General features: G+C 42.6%; 1 protein-coding gene across 2 annotated transcripts; it reads left to right on the plus strand.

Annotated features, from left to right (window-relative positions):
• The first annotated feature begins 3248 nt into the window (after window positions 1-3248).
• On the plus strand, window positions 3249-24215 carry TTLL12 (tubulin tyrosine ligase like 12). 2 transcript variants are annotated; one of them, XM_064654122.1, is made up of 14 exons: window positions 3249-3578; window positions 8655-8830; window positions 10326-10524; window positions 11855-12014; window positions 12608-12741; window positions 15479-15555; window positions 19917-20033; window positions 20113-20307; window positions 21411-21522; window positions 21687-21838; window positions 21915-21996; window positions 22404-22472; window positions 22927-23065; window positions 23696-24215. In XM_064654122.1, exons 1-14 carry the CDS (start codon window positions 3264-3266, stop codon window positions 23845-23847), a joined length of 2079 nt encoding a protein of 692 aa, XP_064510192.1. In that variant the 5' UTR covers window positions 3249-3263; the 3' UTR covers window positions 23848-24215. The 2 variants fall into 2 exon arrangements, with proteins under 2 accessions (XP_064510192.1, XP_064510193.1); XM_064654123.1 differs by lacking the exon at window positions 3249-3578 and adding an exon at window positions 4695-4802.
• Window positions 24216-25203: the final 988 nt, after the last annotated feature.

Genomic DNA, 25203 nt, shown 5'->3' on the forward strand with positions numbered 1-25203 from the left:
TGTTACGTGACACTGTGCTCTGCTGATTTTATGTATGTTGTAAATTATATAAATGCTGACACTGTGACTGAGGACTTTTGGTGTCTCTGCCAGGTTTGAAAGGCATAAGGAGACTGGTGGCAAAACATCAATTATTGCCTTTTTTCAGCTGGTAGGAATCCATTTAGGTAATATGGGCAGTTATCTCATTCCAAGAAGATGTAACATCATTTTTATGGGACCATGTGAGATGGCATGCAGCTGTCCCTACAGCTTCAGAGCTTTAAATGTGCAACAAGAAAAGGTTCCTGAAAATCATTGGAAATCAAATTGATTTCTGGTAGAAAAGTATCTGTGTTCAAGGACAAAATCTTCGATGGGATTCTGGAGAGGTCCCAGCTGACTGGAAGCTGGTGAAAGAATGAGGAGGACCCTGGAAACCACAGGCCTGTCAGTCTCACTCAGCCTGGTAAAATCATGGAAAAGATTATTCTGGGAAATATTGAAACCCAAGGGAAGTTCAGGTTGGACAGAGTTTTATAAAAGTAATATATCTGATGACATGCTGTGTATGCCTAAAGGCACAGGAAAGGGAAGAACAGGGATCTGCCTTTCCTAAGGTACCCAAACAGCTTGTGGAAAACCTGCAGCAAATACATTTACTGCAGTAAATATGTTTCTTGGGGAAAACAATCAGTGAAAATATTGTTTATACCAGACTGTTTGTTTATTATTCTTAAGACACTGATCTCTTGCCAGACTTTTAGGCAGGAGGTTAAGTGCAGCCTGCTAAGATCATTCATCCACCTGTTCTCCAGGGCTCTTTTTCTCCAGGGCTCCTTCCAAACTCCACACTCACTGCCTCTGCACAGCTTCCTTGCCAGGTGAGTGCAAAACAGTCAGCGGTGTTTGGGGGATTCTTGCAGGACCTTCCCAAAAATATACCTGTCCACAAAAGCAGGCAAGCAAAAGCTATACACAGTAACTGCTATTTTGATGCAGAAGAGTATGTTCTGCCTTCTTATAGCAGCATCTCTGAGGTTTTAAGCTATGATAAAGTATTTACAGAAAATGATGTTCCTCTTATCTAAGCCCCTATCTCAGCTTTCCATGCTTTGAAGTCCTAGTTTTACCATTGAGAAAGCTGTTTATTTGAAAGCAAATAGTTTCTTTTATAACATATTACGGCATTTAGTGTCAAATGCACCAAAAGTATGTCCCTGCATCTCCTTTTCACTATTATCTTAGGGTGTCTTCTGTCCCTTGCATCTCTTGTTGCCAGAGAGGAAGGTTCTAACGTGAAACAACAGGAAAATGAAGTGGGCAACGCACATCGGATCTTTTGGGATCAGACAGCCATAAACACTTGGAATAAAGCCACAAACTGCCAGACTCACAGAACTCTGTACAACCCCAGTTGTGTTCGTTGGGGGCAAATGCTACTTCACATGTGCCAGCTCGTGATAAATTTCTGCTCCAGGGCAGGAACTAAGTGGGGGGTTGGTGGATAAGTCATTGGGACTGCTGTGGCCAGAGGCTCAACAGCTGCATGGACTGGCCCCCTACAGATAGTGCCAGAAGGCCAAATCCTCTTATTTTAGACTGGGCTAGTGCTACTAAGCTCAGCCTTGCTGAGACCTTTTTGCATTCTCTGCAAATACCTATGTAAAGTAACCCATTACATTTAACAAGCACTTTGCCTCAGTAAGGACTGCATTGTCCAGGCACTGTAAATGAGCCACTCTTGCTAAGGAAACAATCAGAATAAAATACTGTGGTGACTTTTTCTTTAGGAAGATTATCCACCTGCTTTCCTGAGAGGCTCACAGTGGTATTTCTGGGCTATGGCATGAGCAAGAATTAAGTGAATAGAGCAGGACAGGACATCATCACTGTGGCTTTACTGAACAAAGGAATGAAAATACACTCCACTTTTCATACTTGGTTCGTTTGAGGAAAAAAGATTGACTTTTTTTTTTCAAAGGCTAAAAAAATTTTACTTAACTATAACATTATTATGTATTTTCTGGGAACTTTCTTATTTTTATAGCCGTCTGTCAAAAACAAACAAACAAACAAAAGAGAAGTAAAACAAACGAAACAAACAACCAGCTCAAATGAGGAGTAGTAAACACTCCCAACTTGAGATGACTCTTTGTAGGGAACAAAATCTATGCTAAAAAAACAGGTCATGTAGATTGATATACTCAATACAGTGTAGAAATGTATCGTGTTGGGTAGGTAGTCAGGTAGTGAGTCTATGGCAAAGAGAAATGAGGGAAAGGTGGCCTTTTCAGTAAGCAAGGACTAGTAAGTGATCTAATCTCCACATTTTACAAGGGCAAGATCAACACCACAGCCATCCTCTTTCACCAAGGCAAAATAACAGCAAAAAAAACATGCTCAAACTCAGGGTAGCAGGGCAGGAACCCAGTCAAGGAACACTGGAAATACAACTATTTTTTTGATCTTCTGCTGTTTTAATCAGGGAGGTCCCCTCAGCGACATCCGAGCGGAGCCTTTATGCCGAGGAAATGTGGGAACGCAGCACGTGGGGAGGCAGACACGGTCCCAGGCGAAGAGGAAGATTTGCCTGCGTTTACTATTCAGATATCCAACCTGAAGATTGAGCTGCTAAAGGCTGATGTTTAGTTACAAGCACGTAGGCACCGCTTTTAATCTCTTTCTACTCCGTCTGTAGCAGGCACAGCAAAGCCCTCGGAGCAGCCACCGAGTGTCGGACACCCGCTCTTGTAGCTTTATAACCATACCCGATCTGAGACCAAAGCTACGAGTGATGTTTAGAGAGCCTCGGGTGAAACTGGTTTGGGCTATTCCCCACAAAATCCTGGCAGGAAGGGAAGAAAATCTCTTTTGAACAGCACTGGGAAGGCAGCTCCCTGCTTGCGAAAAGCGCATCTCCCTCTTATACTGAGACGCTTAGGAGAGGCCTACGCGTTAAAATTTGCTTGTCGGAGTTCGAAATAATAATAAAAAGGCGTTTTTAATTTAAAAAAAATGACTGCGTGCTGTCGAGTTTTTTCCTCAGCGCTCGCAGCCCTCAAGAGAGCGAATTCCCACCGGCTGTGGGGGCCGTGCCAGCCCCCCCCCCCCTTGCCAGGCATCGCACCCCACCCTGGGAAAAGCCCCCTTGGTCGGGAAAATAAACGCAATAAACGCCGCGATTTTACTGAAGCTTCTGTGATTTTATTAGAGCGAGGCGGAGGCAGAGCCCACAGGCGCTCAGCAGGCCGGAGCCCCCTCAGCCCCCTTCTCCTTGGGGGATGTTGTCGGACGTGGCTGCGGGCACCCCACACCCGCCTCGGTGGCCGAACCCCCCCGGACGGGGGGGTTCGGCCACCGAGGCGGGTGTGGGGCGCCCGCCGGTGCCTCCCTCCTCCCCGCCCTCCTCAGGGCTGGAGCCGCCTCCTCCCGGCGTGTTCCGGTCGGCAGCGGGAGCGGCGGGGCCAGGCCCGGCCATGTCGGGGGACGGCGAGGGGGACCCTGCGGCCTTCGTGGCCCTTCACGGGGCCGCGCTCCGAGCCTCGGGGGTCCCGGCGAGGTACTGGGAGAGCCTGAGCCGAAAGCTGCGGGGAGAGGTGGGTGAGCCCGTCCCCCCTTTCATGCCGAGGAGGAGGAGGAGAAGCGAGCCCGGGGTGTCCCTCGGCAGGGGAGGGTGGGCTGGGATGCGGTGCCGGCATCGCGGCTCGGGGGGTGCGGAGCGCGTCTGGTTTCGCCCGAAGCCTTTGGAGAGAGCTGATGAATGCTGGAGGGAGCCGATGAATGCTGGAGGGAGCCGATGAATGCTGGAGGGAGCCGATGAATCCGAAAAAACGCAGCTGCTAAGACTGAAAATCAGCTCTGTCGCAGCCAAACCCATGGCAGTGTCCTAAAGCCTTAAGCCCTTCTTGCCCAAGAGGAATTTAAAAAAGCAGCAGCAGTAGTAGTATTAATGTTGCTATATGTTAATCCCTTACGGTTTGGGTTGGCTTTTGCCAGATGTTTGTTTTTATTTGTTGGTTTTTTTTTTTTCCACTTCGCTTGCACGCAGGTCTGCCCTGCCCTCAGTCATTTGTGCAGATCTGGTCTCCTGTACGCACAAGTGACTTGTCTCAGGATGTCTTCCAGGAGTGTTTTCAGTTTGTACATTAATTCCCGATCCAGTTAAAAGGTCCTCACCTCTCTCAGAGAACAGGGATGCTGGCGTGAGAACGTTCTGGCAATAACAATTCAAGGGCTGCTTTGTAAAGCATCTCAGAGAGGTGGTGCTGACTTTTTGTCAGGCTGAATTTTGTAAACCTTCGTAAAATTGCCATTCGTAGATGCGGTGGCATAAATTTGGGGATGCTGCCCTGTCTTAGTCTTGAGTTCCCCTGTTGTAGCCCTGCCCAGGCATCACACAGCCCATCCCCTTGGCCGAGCTGGTTGTGTTTCAGCAGGAGCTGACACCTGGCCCTGAACTAAAGGGAATGTGATGGCACAGGCGCAGCTCCAGGACGGAGTATCCCTTTTCACCTTTGTAGCAACCACCTGCTTGCTCCCTGGAGCTCTGTGGTGAGAAAGGGAAGAGAAACAAAGTCGAGGAGTCATTTAAAATAAAGAGCTTGTAAGGACACGAGTTAAATTTTGAAGTGGTTTTTTTTTTTGGTTTGCACATACCCAACCCAGCCTCAGTGAGGAGGAAAGCTGTCTTGGATTTGTGGAGGTAAAGGAACAAGGAACTGAGGCAGGAAAGAGGTGCAACTCGAAACTAGTTGTCTGGAGACTTGAGAGCGCTCGAGGGAGTCTGGAGGAGTCAACCTGGAGAAGGAAAGATAAAAGAGGTGAACTTTTAGTCCTGGGGAGAGAAAGAGATCTGATGGGCAGGGAAGGGAACTCGTGGTGGTTTGCTGGAGGGCACGATGAGCAGTGAGGAAACAAGTGAGGTGGGATGAGAAGTTTAAACAGGTAGGGTAGGACAGCAGGGAAGGAGAGGGGACTGTGGCTTAACATCTGTATACAAGTTAATTTTTAATCACTTGAGCGCTTCTTTTCCCCATCTCAACTTTAAAGTAGGGTCAGGAGAGAAGCATAGCAAGTCATGATATGAGTGTTTGTAGGAAAGGAGCTACCAACATTTAGAAGGTAAGACAGTGGAGTGAGAGGAGACCCATGGTCCTGATCTTTTTACAGAGGCAGGATGACAAAAGGCAGAATGAAGAAAGTATGTGCCCTAAGGCAGCAGCTGCTGCTTCTGTTTCATTTTGCTTGCAGTGGTGGCTGAGCATGTTCTTCCATACTAAGTGTTCCAGCATGTGTGGAGAAAGAGATTTAATGACTCCAGTGAGCTTGGGAAGGTGAATTAGTCTGCTGAGGGTGCTTGTCTCCACTGTTGTAGCTTCTAGGGTTTGTCAAAGAAGAAGGGCAAAAGGATGTTGAGGAGATTGGGATGTCCAGGAAAAATTCCTGTTAGAAGTGCTGTGGACTGGGATGACCTCTTGAGGAGGTAGGGACAGAGCTGCAGTACCTCACTTAGAACTGAACCACGAGGAGTGCCTGGAGGAGAGCAGTAAAAAAAGCAAAGGAGGTGAGGGGACAGGATGAAAATGTTTTGGAAGCCTGGGTAATAAAGAATAACTGGGGGGGGGGGAAACAGTGCAATGTGGAGCATGGGGATGAGTTTTCTTGTTTTCATGTGTGGAGGTGGGAGGAATTTTTCATTTGTCCTAACCTGTTGCAAAGATTAAAACTTTCTAGCATAGCACTTGAAAAATTTGCATCCATAATAGAGATAAAAATATCTCTTGCATCAGTTCCTCTAGAACCCAGCCCAAGCAACTGTTTTCCAACACATATGTACTTCAACATGGAACGAAAGCACCCTCCCTCCTTTGTGTACACTGAAGCCTTAAAACCTGTGAAAAATGAAGGGTTTGTTTGGTTTTTTTTTTAATTTACCTTGAGATCTGCTGGAGCAGCTTTCTTTCTGAGAGCATTTTGTGTTTGGATTATATATTGGATTGCTCATTCAAAACACAGTGTATCTGCTAGATTGGTAAACCTGCCTTTGCTTATCCATTTTGCATTTAGCATTCATCATCTGCTGGGAGGAAAACTTTGCTGTGTTTCTGGCAGAAACTTCAGAAACAAAACAGATGCATGTGTAATCATTTTTTGTAAACACTAAAACTGTATTTCTGTTACGGTGGTTGTTTCTTATGTTACTTATGGATAAACCTTGTATAAGCCTGGAGAACGTAGTGCCTGCATCCAATTTTATTCATAATCTCTCTTTTTTTTTTCTTATTCCAGCCATATGCTGAGTTATTTTGCAGGCTTCTGTGTATTGCAGCTAGATTTTTATAGCCCTGAGATGCTGGTGGCAAAGGATTGCTTAGAATTTCATCCTAGTTAGAAATGGAGGCTTTTAATTAATTACTAGCAGGAATGCAGCATGATAATACTACTAGGCTTTACTTTGCAGAGCAGGGGAGGGCAGGCTGTTGCTCAGAGTCTACCTGTGCCCTTTCAAGCAGTTTGCAGTAGTAATTGTCATGGCATGTGCCTGCTTTGTTATCAAGTTCTCTGCTTCGTTGGGTTTGTTTGGTTGGAACTGCACCTGAAGAGGAAGAGGGAGGGGGTTTTGCCCAGACACGTTTTGCTTGCAAGTAGTTGTGCCACCAAAATGTGTTGTTGGTACCCTTTTGTTCTCTTCTGGACATTATCAGTTACTCTGGGGGAGCCCTTGAAGGGAGCTCTCCCTGTTCTGCTTCGAGCCAAAGGTTGTGTTTTTCAAATTGGTGACGTGATCTTATCCAGCTGGTTTTTGCTTAAGCAGCTTAATTAAGATTCCCTTAATGCAGCTGCTGTGTTAACAGGCTCAGTGTGACAGATTACCTCAAAGGGAGGGAGGAGAGGACAGCAGTGCTGTGTGTCCACATTGACAACGAGGTGCTTCTGCCACAAGGCCATCAGTGTTTGCATCATCCATTGTGAGTTTAAAGAACAACAAAACCCTCGCAAAAAAGCCACTGATTAAGGTGGTCCTGAGCTGCTGCTCCAAGAAATGTGATTTGGTGCAGATTAGAAATACATCTAATTCACTTCCACAAGGTTATAAATTCTCTAAGAGATGTTTTTCATTAAGCATAATTCTGTGGAGTTATTAAAAGTGGGTATTTTTGTGCTAAATGCAGCTGCTGCAGTTTCATGCATCGGATGCTTTGTTGGAGGGAGAGATCAAAACTTTGGCTTAGGGGATTTGGAATCCCTTCGTTTTTTAAGTCTAGAGATGATACTTAATAAAATATAAAACCAACAGCTTCCCTGAGTGTTGCAAAAGAACATTATATTAACATTTATCCAGGGGTGTTTGCTGAGCAGGTGGAGCCTGTTGGGAGTGAAGGCTAAACCTGAGTCAGTCGCTCTCCTCGTGTCTTACACCTCCTGCCTTACAAACTCTCCAGACAAAAGATGTAGAATAAAGCCTAGACAAAAGTGTAGTAAGCAGCACCTGTCAAGTGCTCCAGTGATTCACACTTGCAGTTTTAATCTTCTAATGACTTGGCTGCAGTTCCTTCTCCTGGCTAATGAGCTCGTTGAGGACGGCTCTCGATCCAGTGGCAGGAGCAGTGAAGTGTCACTTCAGGGAAGGGTGGAACGTGTGTGCCCTGGCAGATCTTTTTTGGCTGCCATGGGCTGGGATTAGCACTTGTGTGGTGAACCAGACCTGGGAGCTGATCCAGCTGGGAGCCAACCTGATGGAAAGGAGGTGTGAGCACCCCTGAAGGCTGCTCTTCCCTTTGCTGGGACCTGCCTGCAGTTACTATGAATTTTCCAGGCAGCTGTGCAGAGACTTAATCGTTGGTGGCTGCTCTTACAACACCAGAGGCTGTGATACTGCTTACCACTGAGTAATGTTATCCTCTTCCAGCAAAACTGGAAAACTAGGAATAAATTAGAGCTGCTGACTATTTTGACACCTGCTGAAGTGGAAGATGCTGAGACAGTTTCTGATTTTTATTTGGTCGGGGGTTTTTTAACAGGTGTATTTCTAATCTCTAATGAGTTTGCTTGCAAAGTAATTTTCTTTACCCTAAGAAAAATACATGTGCTTATGTTAGCCAACATTTTGTTAGCATGTTCTTAGCATTTAGCTAAGAAGCTGTTTAGCCATTTTTAGCATGTGGAAGTTGTCCCTGCCTGTGGCAGCAGGGCTGGAACTGGGATGATCTTTTAAGGTCCCTTATAAACCAAACCATTCTGTGATTCTTTTTTCTGGTTCAGAACTCGGTTGGTAAAAGCTCTTTTTCTTCAGGTACCTCAGTGTACTTTAGCTTGGTTGTGGGGCCTGGGTAGCACCTGGTTTTGCAGGTCTTAAATTGTTGATTTTAGCAAAGGTTGAGCCAAGTTATTCTGTTTTCAGCCTCAGACGTTCTTAACGAGGCATTAAACTAATAGACAATCATTAATAGACCTGTTGGTAGGAAAGAAACCAACAAAGCTTCCTGCCAATGTTAACAAAGAAACTTCCCAAATAAACAGTTCTATTAAACTGTGAAATAATAAATACTGTTAAGGTAAAAATGCCAATTTTTATCAGATTGCAGGCAAAAAATGTCTACAAGTGTTGCACTGTGCATATCAGGGCACTGCCTTAACCAATTGCTTGATATTTTGTGCACTTTCCATCTCAGGTGTTTGATGCTGGTGACTACTTTGGGATAATGCAAGTGGAAGAGGTGGATGATGAGGAAGAAGGTGATGAAGAAATGGAAGAACAATTAAAAAAGAAGCCAAATCCTGGAAATGGACCTTGTTTCAAAGTTATTGTAACAAATGAGAATGGGCTTCAAGCCTCAAATCCCAATAGGTGAGTAGTGAATTTAGTGTTCAGTCTTTGAGTTGTGTGAAACCCTAAAATTATAGTGATAGTTTGCCTTGAAACTTGTTTGACCCTTTTCAGAAATCCTCTTTTCCTGCTCTAAGACACAGCTGTGTGTTTGAGGAAAGGTGCATTCACCTTGCAAAGGGTACAAGGAGTGCAGGTATCTTAACACTGTTCCTTTCTAAATCATGCAGGAAGATGCTTAGAAATTGGTTTTAGTGAACTGAGGGAGAAAACAGGGGAAAGGCAACCTTGAAATGAATTCTGCAGAAATAAACCAGAACTTTGTATCTGCAAGACTGTGCCCATGGAAAAAACCCACTGAAGGAGTGCTTGTGATCTTCCCAAATCCCAGGCTAAGGAGGCACTAAGCAGCTTCAGAGTAATATCCCTGCTTTAAACTAAGTCATCTCCTTTCTAAATACGAGAATGCACACAAATGGTGAAGTTCAGAACTACCTCCTGTGATGATCCTGGGCTTCCTTGCACCTGTCAGGTGTGTGTGGATGAAGGAGCAGAACAGCAACATGCCTGTTTGCTCACATTTCCAAAGAGCTTGGCCTTTCTCTGGAGCCTTTAATTTTAAAATGAATTGAGGTTTCATCTGTGTGTGGAATCTGGGATGCAGTAATTGTCCGAGGGTACTCGCCCTACCTGACAGCTGACATGTTTTTAACTTTCTGAAACAGGGGTGGTTTTGTTGTGGGGGTTTCTTTGGTTTGGTTTGGGGTTTTTGTTAGCAAGTAGAATTCAGAGTTTTCTCTGAGGTGGTGCAGTATGATGATATAACCAAAATATTGAATAACTGTGTGGATTTTCCTCAGAATCATGCAGCCTAAATCAGTGTTAAACTTGTCAAGGGAAGCTGTGCCAGATGTGTATGATTTTATTTTGGGTTAGATTGTAATTCTTTTGAACAGTGCATTTTTTCCTAAAAATAACTTGGTGACACACCCCACCCAAGTTAAAAACCAAACCAAATTGAAAAAATCAACACTTAAAACTTAGTCATTTTCTTTTAACAGCATATACAGGCTTTTGGTGATCAGACTTCTCTGCCTAGTTTTGCAGAAGACAGTAGATGTCACAGAGCTCATGGCTGACAAGATCTTGGAATAATTTTGCAAAATAATGTCTTGTTTTCCTTCTTCAGGCAAGAATATCAGGTTGATGCAGTGGAGTTAATAGTGATTAAAAGGGAAGAAAGAACTAGGCTTACAAACTGAGTGCTCTACTCTCTGTTTGCTCCTCATTTTCATTGAAATACTAATGCACAACAAGCTTTCCAGAACAAAACAAAGAGTGTAAAGTTACTGCTGGAAAGTTTACTAAGCTGTAAAACCACAGTGTGTACTCTGGGAGTGACTGGGTGAGTAAGAGGAGGTTTAGTTATCAAACCGTCTGCAGGGAAATTCACAGCACGTTTGGCTGCAGACGTGTGAAAACACAGCGGTGTAACGCCACCGAAATTGCCTTTAAGCGTTTTCCTGATCGACCACGCCTGGACATACCGTGTGGAACACGCCCGGCAGCAGCTGCTCCACGTGCCCGGGCTGCTGCACAGGATGGCCAATCTCATGGGAATCGACTTCCACGGCGAGATCCCAGACGAGGGCAGCATCGAGCAAGTGCTGCAGGAGATGTGGAAATACAACCAGACCTACCAGCTCTCTCAAGGGGTGAGCCTCCAGATAGAAAAAAAAAAAAAGCCTAGTTGGGATGCTAAACATTTTGGGGTGAAGGCATTCCAGGAGGTGGATGTTGACAGAGAAATGTATTCAATTAGCAAAAGTCCTTACAGGCATTTCAGAATAAACTTCTGTTTGGAAGGGGAGCTACGTAGAGCTACAGCAGAGCTAAAACCAGCTTTCTGATGAGAAATTTGAGGCGATTTTTATAGAGAGGAGAAAAGTCTCCTGCAAAAGAAGTGTGCTTGTATGTTATGTCTTTTTTTTTTTCTACTCAAACTTTTTCATAGTGGAGGGAAGAACCTCTCATAGAATCAACTTGTCTTACACAGAAGTGTGTGTTTTAGCTGTGTTTGCAGTTCTGCTCACCTGCATAGAGTGCTTTACACACCAGGGCTGTGTGTACACTGTCAAATAACTTACCTTCCTAGTTTGTTCATGCCATGTAAATGTTTGCTTACCCTCAGGTGAGAGCCAGCTACCTTCAAGATGGAGCCTGAGTGTTTGTAGGCATAATACTCCAAGGGCTGCTACTTTTAGATGATAAGACACCAGGTTTGGTCACTCTGCCCCACGTTCTTCAGCTCTGTACCAGCATGTCCTGAACCTTCAATCACTTCAAGTGCAACCTGCCATTTCTGAGGGAATACATCTTCCAGGGTTCAGCTACAACACGTATTGCAGGGTTTGCAATGTAGCTGCAAGGCTAGTTTGAGTCTTTAGGATTAAAGAGGAGAAAGGTGAATTCTTTGGGCTGAGCCCTGTGCAGTGGGAACATGATCAACCTGCACCTCTTAGCTCAGGGACTTGAGGTTGTTCTCTTTTTATCAGTTAATCTTGAGCTTAGCTCACAATAGAATCAGGCCCGAAAATTCCCTGAGAAAGGAATTCGTTGTGACTGTTTATTCTTTTTCCTTGAGTAAAAAGGAGATCTGAACAGTATCTCTGAGTTTTTCTACCCTGTGTCTTTGTTTCCCAGTTTGTCATGAATAGCTTGTGAGGTGGAATTATCTGTGCTACCACTTGGAAAGTGATTTTCTGGAAGGTAATTAGTTCAGCCTGCAGGTAACTTGTCTTCTGTTCCCTTCTCTGGCATTGAGCTGCTTGAATATCTCAAATCTAATCTCTCTGCCCCATTTCTGACTCTGCAAAAGGGCCACAGAGGTTCTACCAAGCAATTTAAAGTTTATTCTTTCATTTAGGATTTTTTCCTTGAAAATGTTGCAGGAAGGTGTACTTTGATGAAAACTGATCCTTCTGTCTGTGGTGCTTTTCTTGCACTTGGTGTGTGCAGGATGTCTCACCCTGTTTCCTCTTACAGACTGCAGAGGAGAAGGTTCCTGTCTGGTACATCATGGATGAGTTTGGATCACGCATCCAGCACTCAGACCAGCCTAGTTTTGCAACAGCGCCTCTGTTTTATATGCCCCAGCAAATTGCTTACACTGTTCTCTGGCCTTTGAGAGACCTGGACACCGGTGGTAAGTGTGGTTTTATTTATTTTATTCAATGCTTGCAATAGAAGCTGGGCCATATTCTTACAAATCACTGAGCATTTCCCAGTAGAACAAATATTTCAAGACAAAAGTGGCTGCATATTTGTAATGCTGTCAAATTTAAAAGTTCTCTGCCTGGTATTTCCATAATTTGTGAGATCAGGACCTTTACCAGTCTAAAAATGTTGCTGTTGTTTTATTGGCAGAGAACTTCAGTCTTGCATCACTGTCGTAGTGAAACTGCTAATTCAGTCATCTGAGGGTTTAAAAAAAAAAAAATCCTTAAAAGTCTGGTTGTAGCTTTGAGTCAGAAAGTCAAGTATTGAAAGCTGGGAAATACCAGGCCAACAGTTTATTCCTGAAATCTTGACTGGGGGCCACCTTATGCCTCCATCGAGTGGAGAAGATAAGCCTCCTAAATAATGCCCTTTTTATTGTGGTTCTTTAATTACCTCTAATTCAAGTAACAAAAGTGGGGGTGGTATTAACTCTCCAGCTGTCATTTTTTGTGCTATGCCATGATAAAGATTTTCCATGGAGGAAGACAGTTCCTAAAGGTTCTCCCTGTTCTGCTGCAGATGAAGTCACTCGGGATTATGCTCATGGGGAAACAGATAGATTGATCAGGAAGTGTGTTTTGTTACCCTGGGTGCCTGAGGAAGTGTTGGATGTCAGCTGCTTCACACCAGAGCCATCAGATGAGTATTACCAGGTATCATTTCAACAAGCCAATATCATATTTGACCTCTGTCAAGAAGAGGCAGTGTCTGAAAAAACATTGCAGGAGTTCTGATCACACTTCTTTTTAAACCTAAACACTGATTCAGAGTGTAGCCTTTAAATTAAAAAAAAAAAATCACAGCACAACGAGACAAACATCTTACATATAATATTTAAGTGTTTAAATACTGAAGCACCATAAATGAGTTCTAGCAGTATTGTGTAGCTTTTTTTAAGTACATCATATGAGGTATCCATCTTCCTGGTAGATATTTGATGCATTGGATTTATGACTGTAGCACTGCTGGTCGAGTCTTGAATTACAGAAAGATTTGGTTTACTATTTTAGGAGTGGTTGTACATTTTTTGGGCTGGCTACTGAGCTACTTGTTTAATGTCATGGTTTAGAACCATTAAATGTTGGAGCAGAGACATCTTTAATTGGATGGCACTGTTATAAAGTACTCACCTGGTTTGTTTCAAGCTCTCCTTTCTAATAAAGGATATTTTGGATATTTTAAGGATGTGAAATTAATGTTTGGAATCTCCAAGTCTGCATGAGGTTCACTTTTAAGAAAAATGAAGAGACCTGATGCCTGTGAGGATGCTGTCCTGGCCACTGACAGCATTCAAAGTGCAGCTTCTAAAGATGAGTCTGTACCCCAGTTATCCATTTCTTATGAGAGAGGAGAGGCAGAAAAGGCTGTACCAGCTTGTTATTAACAATATGTAGTCAGAAATGGAAGTTAACCTGCTTCTACTAAATAAAGGCATACACTCCAAATAGTTAGGCAGTCTTGTAACCCAGGTCTGGTTGGGATTTGCATTTTTGGAAGAGACATACTTTGCATTAACAAATAACCAAGAACAGTGCACCCACAGTTTTTCTTACATGTGTTCTCTGGGTCTCAGATAAAGCAGGGGGGTTTTGCCTGTGTTTTAATTCTGTTTTGGTATGATCAGGTCTAGTTAAAGAACTGTGTGTGGCAAATGGGTACAGTGTCCTCCTTTACCACTCCACCTTTAAAATATCTTCTCAGAGTAGCCTGGTTTTTTTTCCTTAACTGTGTCTCTGCCACTCAGCTGTTGAGATGAGAGCAAAACACTGATGCTAGAACCAACCAACAGAGCTTTCTTTTGCTCTAGAATGTCTTGCAGTAGATCAAAGTCTTAACTGGTGACAGACCAGTGAAGAATAGCTTAGGGCACAGCACATCCCTGGGCACCAGAAGTGATACAGGTAGAAAGTTCCTGTGTTCCTGACACTTCTACTTCCCCGATTTCCACATGAGCAGAGCTGCATGCACAAAAATAAACTACAGACAACTTCACAGATCTGTTTGCAGCATTAATATGTGAGCCAGCAATTCTGCAGGACAATACAGTTGGGTGAAAATGTTTTTAAATGCTTCTGAAAGTCTGACCACTTCAGAATTGTTCGCTGCTATCACTGCACAATTTTTGCAACTGCTTTACTACTGTGTGCAAATAATAATTAGTTAAATGGGCTGTGTTGTTGGCCTTTGCTGTAGCTAAGGATATTACATTTCTTATTCTAATTTTTCTGAAAGCTTCAGTGCTCTATGTAAAATAATGAGAGAGTTGTTACAACAACAGTGTGGCTTAATTTTTTTGTGACTGTTCTTTGTTCTGTTACCTATTTCTGGTCTCCAGCACAGACCACAGAGGCTGTAACTTAAATGGTACTGTGGGTACTGCTGGGGCAATGATTGCAAAAACCCATGAAGTGGTTCTGGGATGGAAGAATTATTTCTTGGGACTAGAGCAGTTGCTGTTCTGCAACAGCTCCCTGGGTTTGAGCTGCAAAAAAAGACAATAATGCATCCTCTGTTCCTGTTCTGAGAATTGTCCTCTTCTCTACAGGCTCCATTACATAAAGCAGAACTGGGTTCCAACCTCCTGTAATTTTGGTTATCTGTAATAAAACATCATGGCTAAATGGTCAGTCTTCCATTTTGTTGGAAATACAGGAGCTTTGTCTTTTACTGTGATCTGAGATTTTGCTTAATGTTTAGAAGAAACAAAAATTTCTCAGGGTCCTTCAACAATATTGATAAGCCCTGGTCTTAAAGCCTTATTTCTTGTTCTTTTTTACTAATAGGGTTCCCTTCTGCCTCTGCTCTTGTACTGATTTATTTGGTTTTTCTGAGCAGCTTATTACACAACATAATGCAATTCTCAAAATGTAGCTCTGATGAAATTCAGGTGCACCAAAGACAAAAAACCAATGAGACATGCAAGTGGACTGGCATATTTTCTATGATTACAAGTCTATATATAAATTTTTATATAAATTGTTATATAAATTTATATATGCCTATATATTTAGACATATTTTATATATTTATTTATTAAATATATATAAATATGTATGTGTGTGTTTAAATATTTACATGGAGATAAGAAATTGCAGGAAATTATCTGTAAAGATTTACAGTCTGAGAAAATTTCACCTGGCTGAACTTCAGCAGGATATTGCTAATAAAATGCTTGGATGAGCATTTGGAGGCTCACACAGAACATTTTGCCTGTAGCTTCACCTCAAAGATGATGTTGTTTTTTTCAGTCAGTTCTTTCACAAACCTGAATGTTCACGCTTTAAAATTCAGTTTGGTCTTAGCTGCTGTTCATATGTGCTGAATATTGTGGGGTTTGACCTCTTTCATTCTGCCTGGTGTTGACTTTTTGTGCTTTTCTGTGTTTTCTAGGCCATTTTAGCAGAAAACAAGGAGAAACTGCCTGTAGTGATAAACCCACCGGTTTATGCCAAAGACAAAGTTTTCAAGTACGTATCTGCAAACAAAATGCTTCCTTCCCAAGATCCTGTGTAGCAATTGCAGTGTGTTCAGGCTGAACAGCCTTTTCCAGCTTTGAGGGAAGTTAAAGGTGTGATAACATGTAGCCACTTGCCCGAGTTTTTGACTTACCAGTTGCTCTTGTTGGATTTATTCTTCAAAGTGGGTGAATTATCACTTACAGAATTTCTAAAAAATAGTCAGTTTTTCGGTGTTTTTTTTTTTTTTAAATAAGTGCCACCTTGTGGGTGAAAAGAAAGTTGCATAATGTTTTAACACTAAGTGGTGTTTTCACTAAAAAGTATGATTAAGGTATATAATAAAGACTTCTTTTCTGCATTATAGAATGTATGTCCATAGGGTACTTGTGCTGCTCTGTGCTGTGTGAATGTAACAGTCTATTCCCCTTCTTCAGATGAGGTTGCCAAACAGGAATCTTACCCAAACCTGGGATGTTTTAAATTGGATGTGTGTGGACCGTATGCTGTGAAACCATTCCAGAGGGAAGCTGGAAGAACATGGCACAGATAAGGGATTTTTGTGAGCAGAAGCAGTGGTGCTGCATGGCCAGGCTGCCTTGTGACTGGTTTTATTCCAGAGAAACATCCCCTTGCTCAGCATGTGCTGTGAGCTGCGCTCCAGGGAGTTTGTAGTCTGACTCTGGGGTCTGAGTTCTTGCTTGAAACATTGTGCACTAAAATGTATTTTGTAGGTTTACTCACACACCAGCTTCTTGTGCTGAGCTGATTTTGTTATTCACTAGAACGACTTTACCTGACAAGAACTACTGAAAATCAAACTCACTTTTTGTTGGGAGGCATTTGTTAACTTGCTCAGTGATAGTCCAGATTCTGTTATTTAGTTGAAACCTCTGGTTACAAGACTGAGTGAAAAAAAGCAAAGCTGCTTTTTTTAATATCATGTGTTTGCCTCTTTTTCAGATACAGGAGTCAAAGGGAGGTGCATTCTAACAGAATGTTGGGAAATGCTAATTTATTTTTCACTGCTACCTCTTTATTTTGCATCTTCTGTTCCAAGTGAATGGCATTCACAACAGAGAGGGAGGGAGGGGGGAACACAGCAAATTCTTCCTGCTCTGCTTCTAAGGAATTCCATCCACACCCTGTCCATGTCCTCACAAGAGATTTCCTCTCAATATTACAGGGTCAAGTAGGTGTTGTAGCACAGTGACTGCTGCCTAAGGAGATTGTTCTATCCAACTGTGCTGCATTGAAAAAAGAGTGAATAAAAGAACTAAACACTTCAAAGACAACTTTATTATGAAAAGTCCTTCCATTTTGTGTTGGGCTTGATCATCTCTGTTTCTCTTGATCTTCTCTTTCGTGTTTCTCTTCAGCTGCCTCAGTCATTTTTTTAAAATGCCCAGAGAGCTTTTATGAGGCATCTCTTTGGTCAGTCCTGTCAGCTCTGTGCTGCTGGAGTTGATTCTCATAACTTCTTAGCTTTAAGTATTTTGAGGAAATTAAGTGACATCTCAGCATAGTTTATCTCAGTTGCACAATTTCGCTGAATATCTTATTAAATCCCAGACTTTATAGCATCCCAACCATGACAAGGAGGGGAAAAACCTCATTTGGGAGGTGTGTTTAGCTGGATTCATTAGCTCAGGGTGTCACTGATACTGGAATGAAAGGTCCAGAATAGGTTGGCTGATGCTACAGTATTGCAGTGTGGAGGTTCTGCCATCTGTCTAAGCCAAAATGAGATTTGCTGCATTTCTTACCTGTCCAAATGTGTATTATCAGAGTAAACATAGAAATGTTTACCAACATATTTAAATAAAGTCAAGGAAAATGCCACAGAAGATCCTACAGTAGTGCTCCTTAGGTAACAGCAGAGGAACTGCTGGGCAGTTGTCATGTGCCTGCCCTTACAGTCTGTGTTCTTCAGTGCAGAGATCTGATTTTATTTCAGATTTATGCCTTAATACTAAAGCACCTCAGGGAATCTGACCACTGAACTCAGTGACAGGTGTTGGCAGTAAAATACATTAATTTTACATCGTGTTTCCAGGAAATTTTCATTCTCCAGCTGGAATTATTTGGCTGTCCCAGGACCTTTTATGGTCAGAGGATTGCATACAGAAAGGGTGGAGAAACCTAAAATCTTAGAATGAGTGAAATGGCCATATTTTCCATCTAATCTTAACCTCTGTCAGCTTGTTACAGTGGTATTTCTGCTCTTAACAGTTGAGCACCCCTGTTTCTTTTGTGCTGCATTTTTGTATTCTTTAAGAAAGAAGGTCTTAAAATGCATCATCCTGAGTGCTCTGGCACATGAATTTCTTTGCAAGACTTCAAGATTAAGAGAGCAGGCTTTTTATTCTGTATTTTACAGAAGGGGTGTTGGGGTCGGACACGAAAACCTCTGACTGATCAAATGATGTTTAGGGAATGATGTGGAGTAAGATTTATTGGCTTTGTCAGATGCTGCCCAGGCTTTCCAAGTGTCCTTCTGTGCTGTATAAGGCCCTCAGGCCCTTGGTACAGCAGCATTTTTCTTACCACTGTCTCTTCTTGACTAAAGTAAAGGTGTGTGCCACAGGTTTGACTTTCAGCACTGATTAATTGTTTTTAACATCTCAGGCTTAGGTTAGGTGAACACCTTAGGTTCAGCCTCCTTGTTACCCTAGCTGGAAGAATTTCTGAGAGAAAACTCAGTTCATGAACCACATTTGCTGTGATGGCACCTGGAGGGGAAAGAAGCCACTTTTCAGAATACATAACATTGTACCAGTTTTATCCAACCACGTGTAGCAAACTACAGTCATTCTGAAAGCTGCTCAGAAAAGTAACTTCTGACCCTTTTTCGTGAGCTGGAAGCCAGATACTGTACATACAACCTGGAGCAAAGGCAGGAGTTCTTAATGCAAGGATTCCAGCACTCTGCCACAAAAAAATATGTGCAGTGTGTTGGCTTAATCACAAGAAGGAAAAGAACAACAAACAACAACAAAACTGTTGCTGCTGCCATTTATTGGGTGGATTTAACAAGCAGAATTAGATCCATGTGCACAGATCTGGTGACCCTTTTGCTCCTAAGACCTGTTAGCCAGGTTTGGGTCTTAGGACTGCATGGGATTAGTGTCTTTGTGGGATGGTGCCTTGTATTGTAGGGTGTGTTTGTAAGGAACCCATGTGGGATTGTCTGAGCAACTCTCAGTTTTAGCAGTTCTTGTGCTGAGTGTGTCCTTCTGTGCATATTTGGCACATGGAGCTATGCAAAGCACCTTACACTCTTTTTCTTTTTAAAGAAGTTATTTCCTCCCTGTGACTGGGCTGTTTTTGCAGTTCATCTTTCCAGAGAAGTGTTTGGGGAATTAATCTTCCAGTTGGTTAGTAGTGGAGGAGGAGAGGAAAGTTGTACAACGGGTAAGAATAGGTCTGGAAAGGAGGAAGGATAGAGTAGTTTCTCGTGGAAAAAATTAGTGGTTGCTTAGTCTGTTTAAATGTTCCCTTACTATGAGAACAGTTTTTCTATATCAGTCTCATTTCTGAGTCAACATGCTGAATTCTGAATTAAGTGACCTCACTTCTAGCTGTAAAATCATCAACATAACCCATATTTCTGTGTGCTTATTTTAGCATCCAAGTCACTGGTTTTATTTGAGAGGGGAATTTCCTAAGATAGGCAACATCTTGCCTCATTCTTGGTCCTGTACTGGGGTGTGTATCAGGTTTGGGTTGGGTTTTGGTGTGGTTTTAAGTGGGGGTTGAGAGGAGATTTATATTAAACCTCAAAGCTGTGTGTATTTTCTGCATGTACCTAATGCACACACATTTCATAGGTTTGGTTATTTGGAAATGTCTCTGTGTGGGAAGTCCTGACCAAAGGAAAATAATCTTTTGTAGCTACTGAGTTAACCTGACAAGATTTCCTATGACTTTCTTTCATGGGGGTGACAGCAGGTTGATTTTTAGAGCCCTTCCAGCACTGAAGGTGTTTACAAGGTCATGGACTTCTCATATAGAATAGTGAATTCCTGTTAGTGCTTCTCTGTTCAGGGACTTGGTCATCATCTTCTGAATTGTTACTTTTGTGAAGCTGTCAGAGCTAAACTACCTTGGAGATTTCTGTCTCAAAAATACAATTTTTTTGAATCTGTTTCCACTTAGCTGTCTTTGAGATTTGTCTCAAGATACAGTGTTTTGTATCTGTCCCACTTCAATTTAAAATGTTTTTGTGTATCACAGAGAGCGTGTATTGGAAAGCCATAATTCTTTCAGAAAGTCAAGATTGAAACTTCTCTGTTCAAACACAAGTTGATCAGTCCCAGATCAAACTGATGTTTCCCTTCATTTGCCTCTTTTTTTTTTTTTTTTTATTCCAGGGTTTTCACAGACATTCAGCAAGTCCTCAACAACCTGACCCATCCCCGTTTTGTGTTCACAGACAGCGAGGGGCAGGCAGACATCCTCTACAACTTCTCACACTTCAAAGATTACAGGTTGGAGTTGTTTGCTGAGAATATATTTTTTTTTTCCCCAAAGGCCTCCCTCCTTCACCAACAACTGTTTGTTTTGCAGGAAGCTCAGTGAGGAGAGGCCTGAGGTGCTGGTGAATCAGTTCCCGTGTGAGAACCTCCTGACTGTCAAGGACTGCCTGGCCTCCGTTGCCCGACGAGCTGGAGGCCCAGATGGGCCCAGGTGGTTGCCTCGGACTTTTAACCTCCAGACAGAGTTGCCTCAGTTCATCAGCTACTTCCAGCAACGTGACAGAAGGTGACTCGTGTTCCTGCTTCCTTAGTTTTGTGCTTTCTTGATCCCAACTTTCCTCAAAGACCAGTAACCCGCATTTTGGGCTTGGCAGCTGTTGCACCGCCAGGAATTGGCTCTTGCTGCTTTTATGTCCAAGTGAATTTTGCCTGGAAAGTGTGAGCTTTTTAGATTTTTTTTTTTAATGTAGCAGTACTTAAGCAGCACATTTTGAAACCCAGGAACTTTGCCATGGTTTGAATACAGATTTGAAGTTCGTTGCTTTCTGTCTAGTCAGGACCTTTTACCTCTTATATTTAACTGATACACAAAGGCTTAAAATGTGTTTGCAACAAGTGTGGGGGGTTTTTTCCAGGGGACAGTAGCAGTTGTTCCTGCACTTAAGCCAGAGTGAAAAGTGTTTAAAGTACTTGGGTTCTGTAAGGCTATGGAAGTAAAATTTAGTTTTAGTGTTAGCTTAAAGCAGTGTGGAGCTTTAGGGTTTTAAATCTACAACATCACCCTGTCCTAACTATCCTAAAGGACATATGGAAAGACCAGCATATTGCCAGTTTTTCTCAAGGATATCTCAAAGAGTTTTGCACCTGGAGGTGTCTGGGTGCTAGAAAGTGAGATGATGGTGCTGTGCTTTCATTTTCTTGTAATGTGAGCTGTTGAGATATTGTGTGGTTTCTTCCCAAAGAGATGAGTTATGGTGTCATTTGATGTCACTGATTTGGAGGTGTCATTAGGGAATCAACTTGGAATATGGCACAATACCCTGCCAGAATGTCCTCAGTCTCCTGGCAGGATGATTCCTGTGCATGTCCATGGAGGTGCTGTGCTGTTGATGAGTTGTTTTCCCCCTTTGATGGAGTTGGATGCAGAAGAAGGAGATAACCAGTGAGATCATGCTAGGCCCTTAATGAAAAAAATTATCTGTGAAAGATACCGTTGCTTGTTCTCCCCTTTATTCCTAACACCTAGGAAGTCCTTAGTTCTTGCACTGCAGCCCACAGCTTTAGAGAGTATTTTTTCAGGAGAGGATATAGACCTGTTCAAGTGGATGTTCAGACAGAAGAATGAGGTGGATACTTACAGGTGTTGCTCTCTCTCTGTCTCTCTCTCAGAGGAGAAGACAACCACTGGATATGCAAACCATGGAACTTGGCCAGAAGCCTGGATACCCACATCACCAACAGCCTTAACAGCATCATCAGGCACAGGGAAAGCAGCCCAAAGGTTAGAGAGAGCGTGGTTTTGAACGGGATTTAAAGGGCAGAGCTGGAAAAGCTGCTTCAGAGAGGGAAGTCTGAAAAATACAAAGGGAATTTATTTCCTTCAGATTTCCTGTGCTGATTAGATTCAGTGACACTTCAGTTTTCTGTGGTCTTGCTTTGTTGCAGGTAGTGTGCAAGTACATTGAGGAGCCAGTGCTGTTCCACAGGGAGGACGTGGGGATGGTGAAGTTTGACATCCGTTACGTTGTGCTGCTGAGGTCCATAAAGCCTCTCAGGCTGTACAGCTATGATGTGTTCTGGCTGCGTTTCTCCAACAGGTAATTACCTTCCCCTCACTGCTCTTGGGCTTGAATCTGACCCCTTGGAAACTTAAGGAGTTGTTCTGTTCCTCAGGGCATTCTCACTTGATGACTTGGATGACTATGAGAAGCATTTCACAGTCATGAATTATGCTCCTGGTGTAACATTAAAACAGGTGAGCAAACAGCCCAAAACACTCCCTCACCTTTCTGTTGTTAGAAGATCTTCCAGTGCCTGCTTTGTGACTATTAGCAAATAACCTATTTCAAAGTACCCTAATCTTAGGCAAATATTCTCCTAGACTCCTTCCCCTCTTCCCCCCAGTCATCTGTGTTTCTATAAGGTAACACAAACCTGCATCCTGAATATAACCCACACTGGGAGAGACAATGAAAGAGTTACAGAAAATGGCAGCTTGTCATTGTCAAAGCCTTAGTGTGGTCTCTTATAACAACAAATACTGCAACAAAGAAGGTATTCAGGAACTAATTCCCTAGTTCTCCACCTGCATTTGTATGAGTGGCAAAAAATATTGGATATTCCATTCTCTTGTCTTAGTCATTCCCAACTAAACTGTTTCAGGTACACTGTGAAGACTTCATTCCTCTGTTTGAAAAACAATATCCTGAATATCCTTGGACAACAGTACAAGTAAGTCAGCAATTCATCTTTCTCATGTAAATGTTCATGGATATGTTTGGGGTTTTTTTTACTCAGCTTTTCCATTTTTATCTCATAAGACATATTTCACTTGTGTCAGTTCTACAAAGGACATCACATGCTGACCTTTACTTTAGAACCATTTCTTAGCTTTGCATAATTTGCCCTCAAACACTTTGTTGTTAAAGACTTTTATTTCATGATCTGAGGATTTTATTTCATGAGTACACCATGTTGGACTTAATAACACAGCCAGTCCTGACTACCCCTGTGTTGTCATTAGGTCTAAATGCACATTTTGAAGCCAATACTGTGCAGATTTTCCTCTGTTGCCTCGTGTAATTTACACAAACTCTAAAAAACTGTATTAATCAAGAGTTTAGAAACATGTTTATTGCTTTTGTGGAACCTCCCTTTTCATTCAGAGACCTTTTTCTGTTGTTAGGCAGATATTTTTAAGGCATTTGCTGAATTGTTCCAAGTTGCTTCAGCTAAACCTGCACCTCTTGGCATCTGTGATTATCCCTCATCAAGAGCAATATATGCCATTGACTTGATGCTTAAATGGGACACCAGCAGAGATGGTGAGAAGCTCATTTATTTGAATGTTGAATTCTTTATTCTGTCAAGTTCTTGGCTGCCTCCTTGCTTCCCTTGTGCCCCTGCTGCTCCTGTTCTCTGTTTGGAGAAAAAGGACACAAAACAACCCGGGGGAGGGGGGAAAAACCAAACAAAAGAACCCAAACAAACCACCACACACATACACAAAAAAAGCCAAACAAATGTGAGTGGCTGCAGTGTAAAGGTGCAGGACTGCTGGATATCCAGGAGGTTTAAGAAAGGAAAGTGTGTACTTGAGCCATGAAAGGAGTAGCAGAGTTTTCTGGAAGGTGTTTCAGGCTATTTCAAGCAAGGCAGATGTATCAGGGAGATCATGTTAAATTGCTGCAAATTCTCATTCTAAATCAGGCACTGGATTAGCAGTGATTGCAGAATCTGTTGGATGATTGTCCTCTGGGTAATGATGGTAGAACAAACCTCTGTCCCTCCAGTAAAAGCCAAACCCACTGAAACAAAACCAACCCAGTTTGGGTCATAAGAGATGGCTTTTCCCAGCCATCTTCTGTAATCCCTGGATTAAAGACAGGTAGTGATTCGGGATCTCTCTAGAGTTTATATTCATTAAGCTGGAGTGTTTGTGTTCACCTTCCCAGGGAAGAGAATCATGCAGCCTCAGATCTTGGAGGTGAACTTTAATCCTGACTGTGACAGAGCCTGCAAATACCACCCCACCTTTTTCAACGATGTCTTCAGCACCCTGTTCCTGGACGAGCCCGACGGCTGCCACGTGACGTGCATTGTGTAGCCACAGGAGGCACGACTCTCATCAGTCTCCTTCTCAGATATGCTTAACAGCAAGATAAATATTTCAGTTCTATGAGCTGCTGAGGCAACTATTTTCCTATACTGATAACCAAGGGAAAAAATATTATCAGAAGAATAAGCATATACTGTGTTGATAATCACGTTGTCTGCGTTTCCCTTGTCTTCCTTTGTTCTTTCTGTAAATCATTGGTGTGTGTTAAAAGTGTCTTGTTTATTGAATATGGGAGACCTCAAAACAGGACAGTAATTAGGGCAGTGGACTTGTTTTTCAGGTAGCCTGATTGCTTGCTTGCTGGGAAGCATTGCACAAGTTCCCTGTGTCAGCATTAAAACTAATTTACTGAATAATGTTGGAGTTTGTATCTCTCTTTCTTATCCATCCCTCCTAGACAAAGATCCAAAAAGTTCTGGTGGGAAACTAATAGTGTATTTGTGTGCAATGAACACAGGCTTAATGAGACTAAAGATTTTAAGGGTCTTCCCATTTTTTGTATTTAAAAAGAGGCAAACCAAACCCACAGGTTTTAGGAACCCTTTAAGGATGCTGGCTGTCATCTTTAAAAAAAATCAGATTTTTGAGAAGGGGTCACTAAGGAGGAGGCAGTGCCAAGGGCAGCACAGGAATGCAGAAGCAGCCTGAAGGAATGAAAGGGATTTGGAAAACTCTCCTAGAAGCCCAAGCAGTCTTTGGACTTCAGAGTTTAGGCCCTAAGAAAGAGGTGTTTGGGAGTGGGGTGTCAGCTTGAAATTAATTATCCCTAATGTCTTCTTTCCTCAGATCAGAGTAACTGGCTGAAATTTAGGGTTGCAAAAAAATCCTGCTGTCAGGACATATATATTGGGTGGATAGTCATTATTTCAGCCAGTTTGCAGCAATCAGGATGTGTTTGAGAGCAGAGTATAGTTATAAAATTGTAGAAATGTTCTAAGCCTTGCTCCAAACTTTGTGAATATGCAGCACATTATCCCTCATGATCAGGAAGGGAAAGGGGTATTTTAAGCTCTTTCAGGCTGGTCTGCAGAAACCCACTTCTTCCCACTGACTGGAACACAGGCTGGAGAAATAAACCATCTGGGACTTAGGAAAATTGGATTGCACAGCCAGAAGTGGTGCTCAGAGCCTCCTGCTCATGAATCAGGACTGGTTTGGACCAGTAAACTTGATTAAAGAAACATGGTGAAGTGCTTTAACACAGGTGGTGTGACTGCCTCCAGTGCAGGGAAAAGATTTGGCTGTGATGTAGGATATCCTGATGGATGTGAGGAGACATTCAGATGTATTTGTCACTTGTAGGAGAGCAAAAGGCACTTCATGCCTTCAAAGGATCTGAAAACA

This window comes from Pseudopipra pipra, chromosome 5 (assembly GCF_036250125.1).
Source record: "Pseudopipra pipra isolate bDixPip1 chromosome 5, bDixPip1.hap1, whole genome shotgun sequence".
Taxonomy (NCBI): domain Eukaryota; kingdom Metazoa; phylum Chordata; class Aves; order Passeriformes; family Pipridae; genus Pseudopipra; species Pseudopipra pipra.